Here is a 13,417-nt window from a genome sequence, read left to right as displayed (position 1 = left end):
TTAGGAATGGAGATTTGGAGAGACAGGAATGCAGGTCTACTTTATGTATCTCAGAAGAAATACATTGAAAAGTTGTTGCAGTCTTTTCAAATGGAGAATTCTAAGCCTGTTAGTACTCCTTTGGCATCACATTTTAAACTTGATGCTAGCACTCTTCCTAGTACTGATGAAGAGAAGGATTATATGAATAAGGTTCCTTACTCGAGTGTTGTTGGGAGCTTGATGTATGCAATGGTTTGTACAAGACCAGATTTGGCTTATGCTGTGAGTGTGGTTAGTAGATTTATGGGTAATCCTGGGAAAGCTCACTGGGAAGCTGTGAAGTGGATTATGCGATATTTAAAAGGTACTAGTAATATATGCTTGGTTTATGGTTCCAATGATATTGAGTGTGGTCTTATTGGTTATGCAGATTCTGATTATGGTGGAGATCTTGTGAAAAGAAGATCTTTGACATGTTATATCTTCACTCTTTATGGTTGTGCTATTAGTTGGAAAGCAACACTTCAGCCTACTGTTGCTTTGTCTACCACTGAAGCGGAATACATGTCTTTGACAGAAGGAGTCAAAGAAGGTATATGGCTGCAAGGTCTTATTGATAGCTTGGGTTTGCATGTGCAAAGGCGTATACTTTATTGTGATAGTCAAAGTGCATTGTGCTTGGCTAAAAATCCAGTTTATCACGAAAGATCAAAGCATATTGATGTCAGGTTGAATTTCATACGCGATGTAATTGAAAACAAATCGTTCTCGATAGAGAAGATATCCACCGTAGACAATCCCGCAGATATGTTAACTAAGCCTTTGTCTTCTGCCAAGTTTAAGCATAGCTTGGACTTGGTGAATGTTCGCATAGCTTGAGACCCTTTGGGGTGAAGAGGCAGGAGAGTTGCTCTTGGTTACTGGTGACTTGGGAAAATTCAAGTCAAGGTGGAGAATTGTTAAGATGCCCTGAATATTATGTTGTCCCTTCATCTTCCTTACTTCATATATTTATGATATAGTTATGGGTTGTAATGAGGTTTAAAGGGGCTGTTATTTTTTACTCTTTTATAAGATTAGAAGGCATCTGTATCATGTATCTCTCTATCATTATTCAGAAATAAGAAACTCTTGAACTGCCCCGTGGACGTAGGTCACATTGACTGAACCACGTAAATTTGTGTGTCTTCTTTTTCTCTTAATCTGTTTCTTTTCATCTTGTCATAACATTATCTTTCCAATATGGAAGATCCCAAAAAATGCTTCTTTTTGTCCAATTATGCCACTCTCCATATCCATCTATCCGTATTACACCGTTTTCAGTGACTTTTGGAAAATGTTTCACTTTTCTCCAAACTTGTAATGGTGTCAACCTAGGAGGTGACCCATCTGTTTCAACTTCCCATCTGTTTCAACTTGCCCTTTTCGAAAGGCTTTAATATTTCTCCTAAAGGGATGGTCATTAGGTAAGAACCTACGATGTGAGTCAAACCAACAACTTTTGCGACCATAATTTAACGTGAATGACTTATTGTGCACCATGCAATGCGGACAAGTTAATCTACCATGTGTGCCCCAACCAGATAACATCCCATAAGCAGGGAAGTCATTAATAGTCCACATCAAACATGCCCTCATCATAAAATTTTGTTTCCTTGAAACATCATAGGTCAAGATATCAACCCACAACTTCTTCAAATCATCAATTAAAGGCTCCAAGTAAACATCAATAGAGGCCTTTGGATTGGATGGCCCTGGTATAAGACAATTCAAAAACATATAAGGCTTTGACATGCACATTTCAGGAGGAAGATTGTATGGAGTAACAATCACGGGCCAACAAGAATATGATGAAGATGAAGCCTGAATGTAAGGGTTAAATCCATCTGAACATAGACCAAGTCGCGCATTGCGTGGATCAGACGCAAAGGTAGGATGTTTACGATCAAAGTGCTTCCAGGCTTCACCATCAGATGGGTGGCGTAACATGCCTTGGCTTTGGTTTTCATGATGTCAAGTCATATGTGGTGCGGTTTGCATAGAAGCAAACATTCTTTGTAATCTTGGGATTATAGGCAAATAGAACATTGACTTAACTACAATTGGTTTTTTGCGCCTTAATCCCTGATGAAGTGGATGATATCTTGGTTTGTGACAAAATTTACATTCAAGTAATGCTGCATCTCTTTTTCCACTATCATTGTCATAAAAGAGCATACAACCACTCACACAACAATCAATCTTCTTAGCCTTCAATCCCAACTTTGATACTAACCTCTTAGAGTCATAAAAACTCTTTGGCGAGCTCATATTTGGTGGTGTGAGATCTAACAAAAGTTTGGTGAAAGCCTCTAAGCATTGGTTGGGAATATTCCAATTAGACTTATAAGATAGAAGTCTAACACATACTGACAATTTAGAGTCTCTTGCCCCTTCAAATAAAGGTTGATTTGCCTCCGCCAACAAATTATAAAACCTTTGTGTGGATTCATTAGGACACTCTTCTAAGTTAGTGTCGTTGGGTTGTTGGTTTGATTGAAATTGACATAAAGCGTTATTGACCATCTCTTCCATGTCACACAATTGCTCCATTTCAGCAGTATGTACACCCTGTCTAAGGAGAAAATTATCACCTTCATTTAAATCAACAACTGGCATATCTTCACCATGTAATGTCCAAATCCAGTAATTTGGTATGAACCTTTTTTTATAAAGGTGAACTTTTACAATCTCATATGTCAAAATCCTTGTACAGTCACACTTAATGCAAGGGCATCTAATCACACCTTCAAGTTTAAAATATCTAGACTGTCTTGCTACTTGAACAAACTCTTCAACGCCTAAGACAAAAGACTCCTTCAATCCCCTTCTACCACTATAACAACGATCATACATCCATGCAAGATTCAAAGGAGGTTCACCCATGTTCTATACCACAATAAATGGTTTAAATTAGATTCTAATGGGGAGAATTGAAATAAAGTAGAGACATATATGTCCCCATGTATTGCTTAAGATCATGACATTGTCGGGATATATCTCACTGATTAAGTAAGATATCCAAATACTAACCAAGATACAATGTCCTAATTGGAATGCAAGTCCTATGACTATGCAGACCAATTTAGCTAAAATTCTCTTTATTCTTGTCTTTAGTAGTCTATTTTTAAGTTTTACAGTCAAATTTTGATTTCTTTGTTTTTTTGAGTAATTGACTTTATTTTAAGGAACATTTTACCATTTAAAACTTTGTTAGACACTTACTTTACATTTTCATTGACTACATTAATATAGTTCATTGACTACTTAAACCAGCAGCATGATAATACTTAGCAAGAATCACATCAGGTGAAAATAAATTATACCTCACAAAAGGTACTAGGCTACCTTTTAGGGAAATCCTTCCTTGCTACTGTGCTTTACCTCCAGATCCACCCTCACCCTTTCCTCCCCTATCATAGTGCATAAATAAATATTAGTCTTCATGCAAATGAATATATCAAAACAAACATAACATCTACCCAAATAAACAAGCATAAGCAATGGTTGGTTGAATCTGTTATACAATTTGCAAATAAACTTCGGTTTAGTACAGTTTACAATCTGAAATTCAAATAAACATCATTGTATTATCAAGGAAAACGAAAATTGAGGTAGAGACTAACTTGTATGGCTAGTTTATGAATCTCTACTCTAGTTAAATACCTAACTTCATTATTTTTTCATTTAATTAGTGTGACTAAATTGTGTGGCCTATTTTTATGCAGAAAAAGTAAACCAAGGACAGAAAAAATAACAAACACAAAGAAAGAATGCATGTACTAGTCTTCAAAATTGACCCTTTTGTGTATGCAGTACTAAGCTAACCTATAGAAGTCTAATCTAACCATCCTAACATGTTTCTAATGGCAAAATATGAATAGAAAACAGCTCAAATTGCTAAAACTGACTACAACTCAAAATCTAGCTACCTAAGACCTAAAACTACCACTAAACTATGCTAAAACTCCAAAAATTTAGAAATTAAGTAAACTAGTGCACATAACTCTTATAGAACTACTTGGACAACTTTCAATTACCAAAAGAAAGGCTGAGAACAGATGAGAACTCATAATTAAAAAGCTAATTCGAATTTGCCTAGTAAAAACCGAAAAAATGAACTAGAAATGGTGAAAATGAGCTAAGACATCCCAAATCAGCAAAGGAAATATGAAGCAATGGAACAAACACCTTCTAATTGGTAAATGAATGATGAAAACTGATGTAAAAGACTGGAAAACATGTTGCACGAAAATTGATGTGTGGAGACCCAAACTTTAATAATTCCACATAAAAAATGTGCATCAAACAAGCATTACAATAAAATTGATATAAACAGCACCGAGCACCTACTCAACAAAGTTAAAATGACTAAAGGAGCCTAAGGAACAACTCATAACGGAAATCCTACCTAGAACTCAAAATTTCACTACCTAAAACCTCTAAAAACACCTTAAAAGTAGGCTAAAACTAAGTTTATGCTACAGCATGGGTAGAACTACCACTAAAGTACCTAGACAAGGTTAAAATGACGTAAGAAAACTTAATCCTAAGTCACAAACTATCTCCTAAATGATTTACCAAAATTCATTGCCTAAAACCAAGACTAGTCTACAAAATTGACCCTTTTGTGTATGCATGTACTAAGCTAACCTATGGAAGTCTAATCTAACTATCCTAACATGTTTCTAATGGCAAAATATGAATAGAAAACAGCTCAAACTGCTAAAACTGACTACAACTCAAAATCTAGCTACCTAAGACCTAAAACTACCACTAAACTATGCTAAAACTCCAAAAATTTAGAAATTAAGTAAACTAGTGCACATAACTCTTATAGAACTACTTGGACAACTTCCAATTACCAAAAGAAAGGCTGAGAACATATGAGAACTCAGAATTAAAAAGCTAATTCGAATTTGCCTAGTAAAAACCCAAAAAATGAACTAGAAATGGTGAAAATGAGCTAAGACATCCCAAATCAGCAAAGGAAATATGAAGCAATGGAACAAACACCTTCTCATTGGTAAATGAATGATGAAAATTGATGTAAAAGACTGGAAAACATGCTGCACGAAAATTGATGTGTGGAGACCCAAACTTTAATAATTCCACATAAAAAATGTGCATCAAACAAGCATTACAATAAAATTGGTATAAACAGCACCAAGCACCTACTCAACAAAGTTAAAATGACTAAAGGAGCCTAAGGAACAACTCATAACTCAAATCCTACCTAAAACTCAAAATTTCACTACCTAAAACCTCTAAAAGCACCCTAAAAGTAGGCTAAAACTAAGTTTATGCTAAAGCATAGGTAGAACTACCACTAAAGTACCTAGACAAGGTTAAAATGACGTAAGAAAACTTAATCCTAAGTCACAAACTATCTCCTAAATGATTTACCAAAATTCACTACCTAAAACCAAGACTAGTCTACAAAATTGACCCTTTTGTGTATGCATGTACTAAGCTAACCTATGGAAGTCTAATCTAACTATCCTAACATGTTTCTAATGGCAAAATATGAATAGAAAACAGCTCAAACTGCTAAAACTGACTACAACTCAAAATCTAGCTACCTAAGACCTAAAACTACCACTAAACTATGCTAAAACTCCAAAAATTTAGAAATTAAGTAAACTAGTGCACATAACTCTTATAGAACTACTTGGACAACTTCCAATTACCAAAAGAAAGGCTGAGAACAGATGAGAACTCAGAATTAAAAAGCTAATTCGAATTTGCCTAGTAAAAACCGAAAAAATGAACTAGAAATGGTGAAAATGAGCTAAGACATCCCAAATCAGCAAAGGAAATATGAAGCAATGGAACAAACACCTTCTAATTGGTAAATGAATGATGAAAACTGATGTAAAAGACTGGAATAACATGCTGCACGAAAATTGATGTGTGGAGACCCAAACTTGTGTGACTTAGTTTATGCATAACTAGTCTACTTAGAGTGATTAACTTATGTGGCATTTATTGATGCAAAAATAGTGAACGAAGGGCAAAAAACTTACAAAAAGAATGGCAAAAGATGCACTAAATTGGCTGAAAATTTGGTAAGTTGACCATGAGTTGACTTTTTCATATTCAATTGACCCAAAGAAAAAAGAAGTCTCAAGATCAATATATGGGAAATTTTAAGCAAAAGTTTGGGTTACATGAAAGTAATGTAAAAAGGATATGGGTTAATGAAACAATGCAAAATTGTGAAAAGTTAATGTGTCTACACCAAAATACCATCATCAAATTCATGATATCTATTCATGGAGGCATCACAATGCAATATAAGAGTTTAAAAAAATTAGCAATCAAATCCCATTACAGGTACAAGCTTTTCATTTAGAATTACACTGCTATTATCAAAATAAATGAGGTGGTATAGATTGTTGAAATGAAACCAAAAATAGAACCAATAACAAGTCAGACAATTTCAATTTAGACTAAGCATCAATTAGCAATCAAACCAAAAACAGAACCAATCCAAATGCATATAACAATTCAACCAATCTCAATTTGGACTAAGCATCAATCAACAATAATTAAACCAAAAACAGAACTAATCGGCAAACACACCTTACAATGGCTCCTATCTCGCAAACACACCACAAGATCAGTGCTCTGGGACCAAAATCAGCGCTTTGTGGAACAGTGCAGTGGCTAGCCAGCGAGAGTGACAGCACCGGCAATCCAGAATACAATTCCTTACCAATCAAAAACCAATGAGAAAACCTAGCAGCGATAACAATGGCAAGAAGAAGAATGAATTAAACTCACCAAAACCAAGGTCAAGGTCGACGAACGCGGTGGCCGGTGAGAAGACAGAGCCGCTTCGACGTCGAACCCAGCCGATCTTCGAACGTGGAACTCAGACCCACGATGGCAGCAAAGAGGCGACAGCAGCGGCGAGGCGACGGTAGCGCAATGGCGACGTTGGTGAGCAGTAGCAGCGCAATTGGCGTGGTGAATTTGGGGGAGAGAGGTGATGGTGGAACTCCGACCCACGGTGGCAGCAGCGAGGCGACGACAGCGGCGAGGCGACGGCACCGGCGAGGTAATGGCAGAGCAATGGCGATGGTGAGAGCGGCAGTGGCGTGGTGATTTTAGAGGAAGTTTCTCAATTTGGGGAAAAAGAAAGTGAGCTGTGATTTCATAATACCGCGAACTTTACCAAAGGATATAATCCGTCGGTAAGTACGCGACTCCGTTGGGGCTAATTTCGCATAGACATTACCGACGGATGAATCCGTCAGAAACTGAGTTCAAAATTCCATACAGTCATTATCGACGAATCAATCCGTCGGTAATGGTAATCATGGGTGTCCGTCGGTAATTTCGTCGGTAAATGGCAATTACCGACGGATATATATATTTTTCGATATTAATCCGTCGCTAAATACGATATTTCTTGTAGTAAGGCAAAGAGCATTTGGTTTGCAGGTTGAAAAATATCTATTTATGGGCTAACACAAGCTTCTAGATAATGGTATTTAAAATTTGACTTGGTGGTCACTTCTTTTAGTGTTAAGGAAAATGTCTCAAATCAGTGCATATACTTGAAGACTAGTGAGAGTCAATTCATCATTCTTATATTATGTTGATAATATTCTTCTTGCTAGTAGTTGTAACATCTCGGTCGAATATTACTAATTTAAAATAAAATAAATAAAATTGATAATATATACGCATTAATTTAAACTGCCTTTTTTCAAAACAAGGGAAAATGAAAACCTTTATTAAATCTTTATTAATTTAAAATCCAGAGAATTTAAATATCAACTACAAGTTCCAAGTCTGATAAAAGTAAATGTTTACAAAATATCGTAAATCCACAAATAATAAAAGCTCGGTAAAAGCTTTTCCCAGCTAGCCCTCTCTTCGATGTTATGCCTCACCAGAACCACCTGTAACATCATCTGCTCCCGTGTAACGCATTACACGATCATCGCCAAACATAAGCAGATAGGGTGAGTTAATAATATCAAATTATATATACAATTCAAATATATATGCATACACTCATCAAAGGAACTCTATCCTTTGTTTCCATACCACACGACGACCATCATGTTATCCATGTTATACGTCTTTAGATGATAACCTCAAGATACCATTTGCTGCCTCCACCTACAAGCCACAACTTGTAGAAGAACACGTGTGGGAAACCTGCTATGGACCACACTCCATAACGCCAGGTGGAGTTCCCAATACGAACCATAGTTCATAATTATCCCAAGACTACGAAACTCACTGGCTAACACCGAAGAGGGAAATCTCCTTGGACCCACCCGTACAAGCCACAACTCGCACACTCACACCGGATCCACTCATCAATCTCAGCCACAACTCAAGAAATGCTCGTGTCCATTCACCATCTCGAGCCACAACTTAAGGGATGTCATTTTGAGCCACAAGTCAAGGAATGTCACGTGTTTACCCTCTATCCCAAGCCACAACCCAAGGGATATCATTCTGAGCCACAACTAAAGGAATGTCACAACAAAGTTCATCCTTAAGGTATCACCCAAAGCCTCGTAGACCACACACCTCCAAAGAAATTAGTCACAAGTCATGTAAAACTCTAACTCTCATTATGCACCTGACGTTTGTTGCTTTTCGCCCCAACGTTGGATAACGTCGGACCCCTACTGCCCCGACGTTAAGTGACGTCTGTTCTGTTTTTCGATGTTATTTTGATGTCACCCAGTATGATGTCGATGTTTAGGCAGACGTCAAAGGTCAAAAATATCAGACGTTAAAAGGCTTTTTTGTGTTAGTGTGTTCTTTGATTGTTGTTGTTTTTCTTCATTTTAATCGGTGCATCTTTTAATTTTCAGTTCATTATGTTGTATTTTGTCTTAAGTCATGTTTAAGCCCTTTGTTTCATCTTCATTTTCATTCATATTGTTAAATTATGCATTTGCTTGATGAGAACCAAGTCCTATATCACACATTTGAGCTATGAACTTTAATTGATGCTTGTGGATGTGTAAGGCAAATGTCTCACTATTTTTCTTCCATTTCACCGATTGGATTATGCTTTTTAGTGTCGTAGATGTTCTTTTGTGATTCATGTTTGATTCTAGATCATAACCAAGTTCATTTATCTTGAATTTCATAAAACATCTTAAAATTTCCGTGAGCAAGTCTGCTCTAGTCTGATTTTCAGTTTTCACTACACGCACACCTACTGTTTGTGATTTATTCTGAACGCATGGATTGACCAAAATTTTTTCTGATTTTTGCCTCTTGAAGCTAAGAGATAGACGAAAAAAAATCACTCAAAAATGTTGAGTACAAAAAATATGATAAATCTTTGAATTAGAGGCATAAAATCTCGTTTTCTGGCCTTACAACTTTAGGATTTTCCAAATTTCTTGCAGTTTCTAGTGTGTTGGCAGCTTCTAAAGTTCTCTTAGTTGTTATAATTGATTGCTTAATTGTGTACTCCATATTGCTTTGAGTTTTCCTTCAATAGAAGTGGATTTTATTCCCTCAATTTGGCACAAATTTGCAATGAGTACAGTGGCTGTTTTATGAGGACTTTTCCTTCTCCATTTTTCAGCTTTCTTCTTCAATTCTAGTGTTATTCTAGGTTCATATTTATTGTGCTAGCCTTTATTTCTTGCCTTAATTTCTTGCTTGTCATTTCTTGGCTTTCCTTTCAGTCATGTTTCATTTTACTTTCATTTGGTTAGCTTCTTTAATTAGCTTTTCTTGCTTTCTTTCTTGGCTAAATTCAAGTTTGTTGGCCTTATGCTTTCTATGGTATTGTGGGGATTAAACTCTATGAATGATTTCTATTCTAGTGGTAGCATTTTAGGAGGTGGAGTTTAAGGTAAACATTAGTTTACTTGATTCTTGAGTGCTTCCTCCTTTTGCTTCCAAATATTGTGAGTGTGAGTGTTAATATTTTGGATTGGCATAGTTTTTCTTTATTGTTTTTTGGTGCAGGTTTGTGTGGTTGTTTTTCCTCCAACCGTGACTATTTTGTTGTTGTTTTGCACTTCAATTTGGTGGTCTTAAGGTGCTTTACAAGTGCCTTATTTAGTGATGAACTTTGTGCATTAAAGAAGAGCCTAGTTTTGCTCTCGGCATTGTGCATTATTGGCAACTCATTAGCACCACCTTTTGGACATTTAATTGTTTCTTGTTTAGCTTTCTTTTGTTTATCTTTTTGTATCTTTTGGACACCATATTTGGTACCTTTTTTAAGCTCCCTTTGTTTGCTAAAATTGCTTCTTTTGGCATAAAAATCTGACACATTAAATGGTATTGGTTAGCTTCATTTTGAGTACCAAAATAGTGCACCAAACTTTCTTTAAAAGTTGTTCCTTGTAATTTTGGCCTACTTAGGTGTCTTGGGGAACCACAAGGTGTTCAATCTCATCTCCTAAGTAGAACCTTTCTCCCATATAGTTCAAACGCTTTTAGTGGTAAGTGTGCTGAAAGTTCGAAGTGCTTTTTCACCTTGCCTTAGGCCGCATAGTTTATATTCATGTTTTTCCTTTGCATAGTAGCTTAATTTATGAGACCAAAGTGATGTGATCCCAACAAGGCTTATAGCTTGGGCAACGCCTAGGCCCAAATCATGCTCAAGGCCCAATCCATGGTCATCATGAACCTTCAAGCCCAAGCCCATCAAGAGGCCCAATAACAAAGAGCATGCTCAAAAAGATCCAATTGGGCTTCATTCAAGATGGCCCAAACCCACATGGGCTTCTCACACTCTTCACATAGGCCAAAGAAGATGTGATGATTTGAAGAGGTGTCTCAAAGAGCAATAGAATAGAAAAAATATTGGCCCATTGTTTAGGCTTTGCTTTCTAGAATAATAAGTCAAACAATGAGTAGTTGAATTGATAAAATTGGGCTTGACTAAGCCCAATAGGAGATTTGGCCATGAGCTATCAAAAGAGCCAAGGTGGACTAAGTGGAAGTCAACACTTCTTCCTACACCTCATGGATCCAAAGCATCCAAGGGTTAGGAATGCTTCCTCCTTTTCCAAGGCATCATCCAATGGCCAAGATCAAGCCTTCTTCTCCAAGCTAGCATCAAAGGCCAAGATGCCTTAATTTTTCAGCATTGTACTCACTCTTGAATTTTTGTGCAATAGACACTTTGAGTTGAGAACACTCCTCACTATTGCCACTTGAGAGTCATCTTTTAGAGAGCTTACTCTCTTTACCTATAGCCCCCTTCTTAGGCTAGAACCACCTCTAAATCATTCATCCTTTCACCTATCCATTGCAAGCAAGAGCCTACAAACTTGCCTTCCACTCTTCCATGCTTCCTCCATCATTTCCGCTGCACTTGGAGCTTCATGTCTCCACCAAGCTCCATCATAGTGGTATCTAGAGCCATCTAAGCCTTTGGTGCATCCATCCTCTTGGTTTAGGTAAGGTTCTTGGTCATACTTGTGTCTTGTTTCAATTTTCGTTTTGTCTCTTCTTCTCCACAGTTTTCTTTAATTTTTTTGTTGTTTTCTCATGCTCTTGTTGCTCTCCACCGTTTGACATTGAGGCTACATGAATCTCCATTGATTCATCTTGTAGTACTCCTTGCTTCATTGATGCAAATCTGTTTTAGGTTCCATTTTCGTTTTCCAGCACTTGTTCTTTTCTTCCTTGCTATTGAGTTTCTTGCATTTTAATTGGTGAATCTTGCTTGTTTTTCATTTTTTTACCGTTTAAGTTTTGTCTATGGTCTTCTTTTTCACTTTTGTTTCATTTCCACCGTTTATTTCTTTCATTTTTCTATTTTACTAGCTTGAAACAGTGCCACCATTTCACAACTACGCAAATGATGCTTACACTATGCGTGTGGATGGCTGGACAGTTTTCTTGCCAAGATTAAACCATTTTCATCGTTGGTTGTGGTACCTTAGGGTCTTGAGATGTTCATCTTTTATTCATGTATGATTTTAGTTCATAATCATGTTCCAATCCACTGGATTTTCGTTTGAACATCTCCAAAAAATTTTAGAGAGCAATCTGCTCCAGTTTCTCTGTTTTCCAGAGCGCACACCTTCTGTTTGTTAATTCTCTTGAGTGATACAGTGCCTGTTAATTTTAATTGTTTGTTGTGCCTAAAATATAAGATATAAACGAAATTTTTGCAACAAGAATCACTCAAAACCATTGAGATATGAATTTGCAATAATTCATCAAAGTTTGGCCAACAATCAGCGTTTTCAGGCTTGTTGTGCCTTTTTTTTCACTTTGTTTTCCAAACGCACACTGTTTTTGTTTGATTTAACTGGAACGATCCACTGCACCAATTCCCTTGCTAATTTTCTCTGACTTAAAGAACATCTGGACGAAAATTTAAAAAAAATATTGTGACAAAAAATGTGCAATACAAAAAATATGATATATCCTCAAAGTTGAGGCAATTGTCAACATTTTTAATGGTGCAGTATTTTTTCCAGCTTTCTCTGTTTATGTGCTTTGGTGTGTTTTCAGCTCTATTTTTAGTGCTTTTTGTCCATCAATGTCTTGGCTTAAGTGTGTCTCCTTTATTGCTATCAAATGCCTTTAATTTGGAGCGGTGTACACCCTCCCATTGGCATCAATGCATAAAGGACTATAGGTCTTCGTACAAGTACTGCAGTTTCTATTTTGTTTTTGTAGATCCATTCTAGTTCCCTTCTAGGATTCTCTTTGTTGTGCTTCCCTCCTTGTGTGCCTTTAATTTTTTTGGTTGTCCATTCTTGGCATTTCAATTTTGTCTTGTCACTATAATTTCATTTGGTTTAGCATTTCCTAATTCGCTTTTCTTGTGTATTTTTTTCTTTCATTTGGCAAGTAATGTTGGTTCCAATGCTTATGGATATGAATTAAGTGTTTTATTTTGATTTGGTTGCTAGCATAGGTAGCATCTTAGGGGGTGGTTGAGGAGTAAATCTCTAAAGGTTGTGCTCATTTTTTTTTTACCCTTCCCTTCACCAAATTTGGAGAGTTTGAGCCTTAATTTTCTTGGCATGAGTGTTGAGTACTAACATTTGCCTTGGCATAGTTTTTGTGTATTGTTTTATTGTATTTTTTTTTGCAACTATATTGTGGTCATTTGGTGCCAATTCAAAGCCATTTCAAGAGGTGTTTGCTGCCTCACAAAGTCCCTAATTGGTGCTTACCTTTGGCCATCAACTAAGGCCTTCAAATTCACAAAAAATGGTGCTCTCGATTGCTCTCTTGGAAACAACAATTGGAGTGCTTTTGCTGCACATTATTGCATGCAAATTGTTACCACTTTGTAGCTTATTCTTTGCTTTGTAATTTGGACTACTTAGGTGTCTTGGGGAACCACAAGGTGTCCAATCCCATCTCCTAAGTAGAACCTTCACCCTCCATTAGTGATTCTTTTTTAGTTGTAAGTGTGTTGAAA

General features: G+C 36.6%; 1 protein-coding gene across 1 annotated transcript; it reads right to left on the bottom strand.

Annotated features, from left to right (window-relative positions):
* Nucleotides 1-1,995: 1,995 nt before the first annotated feature.
* Nucleotides 1,996-2,907, bottom strand: LOC114188931. Its single transcript, XM_028077603.1, has one exon. The coding sequence runs from the start codon at nt 2,905-2,907 to the stop codon at nt 1,996-1,998; it is 912 nt and encodes a 303-aa protein (XP_027933404.1).
* Between the last annotated feature and the right edge of the window lie 10,510 nt (nt 2,908-13,417).

Source organism: Vigna unguiculata, chromosome 1, assembly GCF_004118075.2.
Source record: "Vigna unguiculata cultivar IT97K-499-35 chromosome 1, ASM411807v1, whole genome shotgun sequence".
Lineage (NCBI taxonomy): Eukaryota > Viridiplantae > Streptophyta > Magnoliopsida > Fabales > Fabaceae > Vigna > Vigna unguiculata.
Note: the sequence above shows the minus strand (reverse complement) of the source record. Positions and strands in the feature narration are given on the sequence as shown.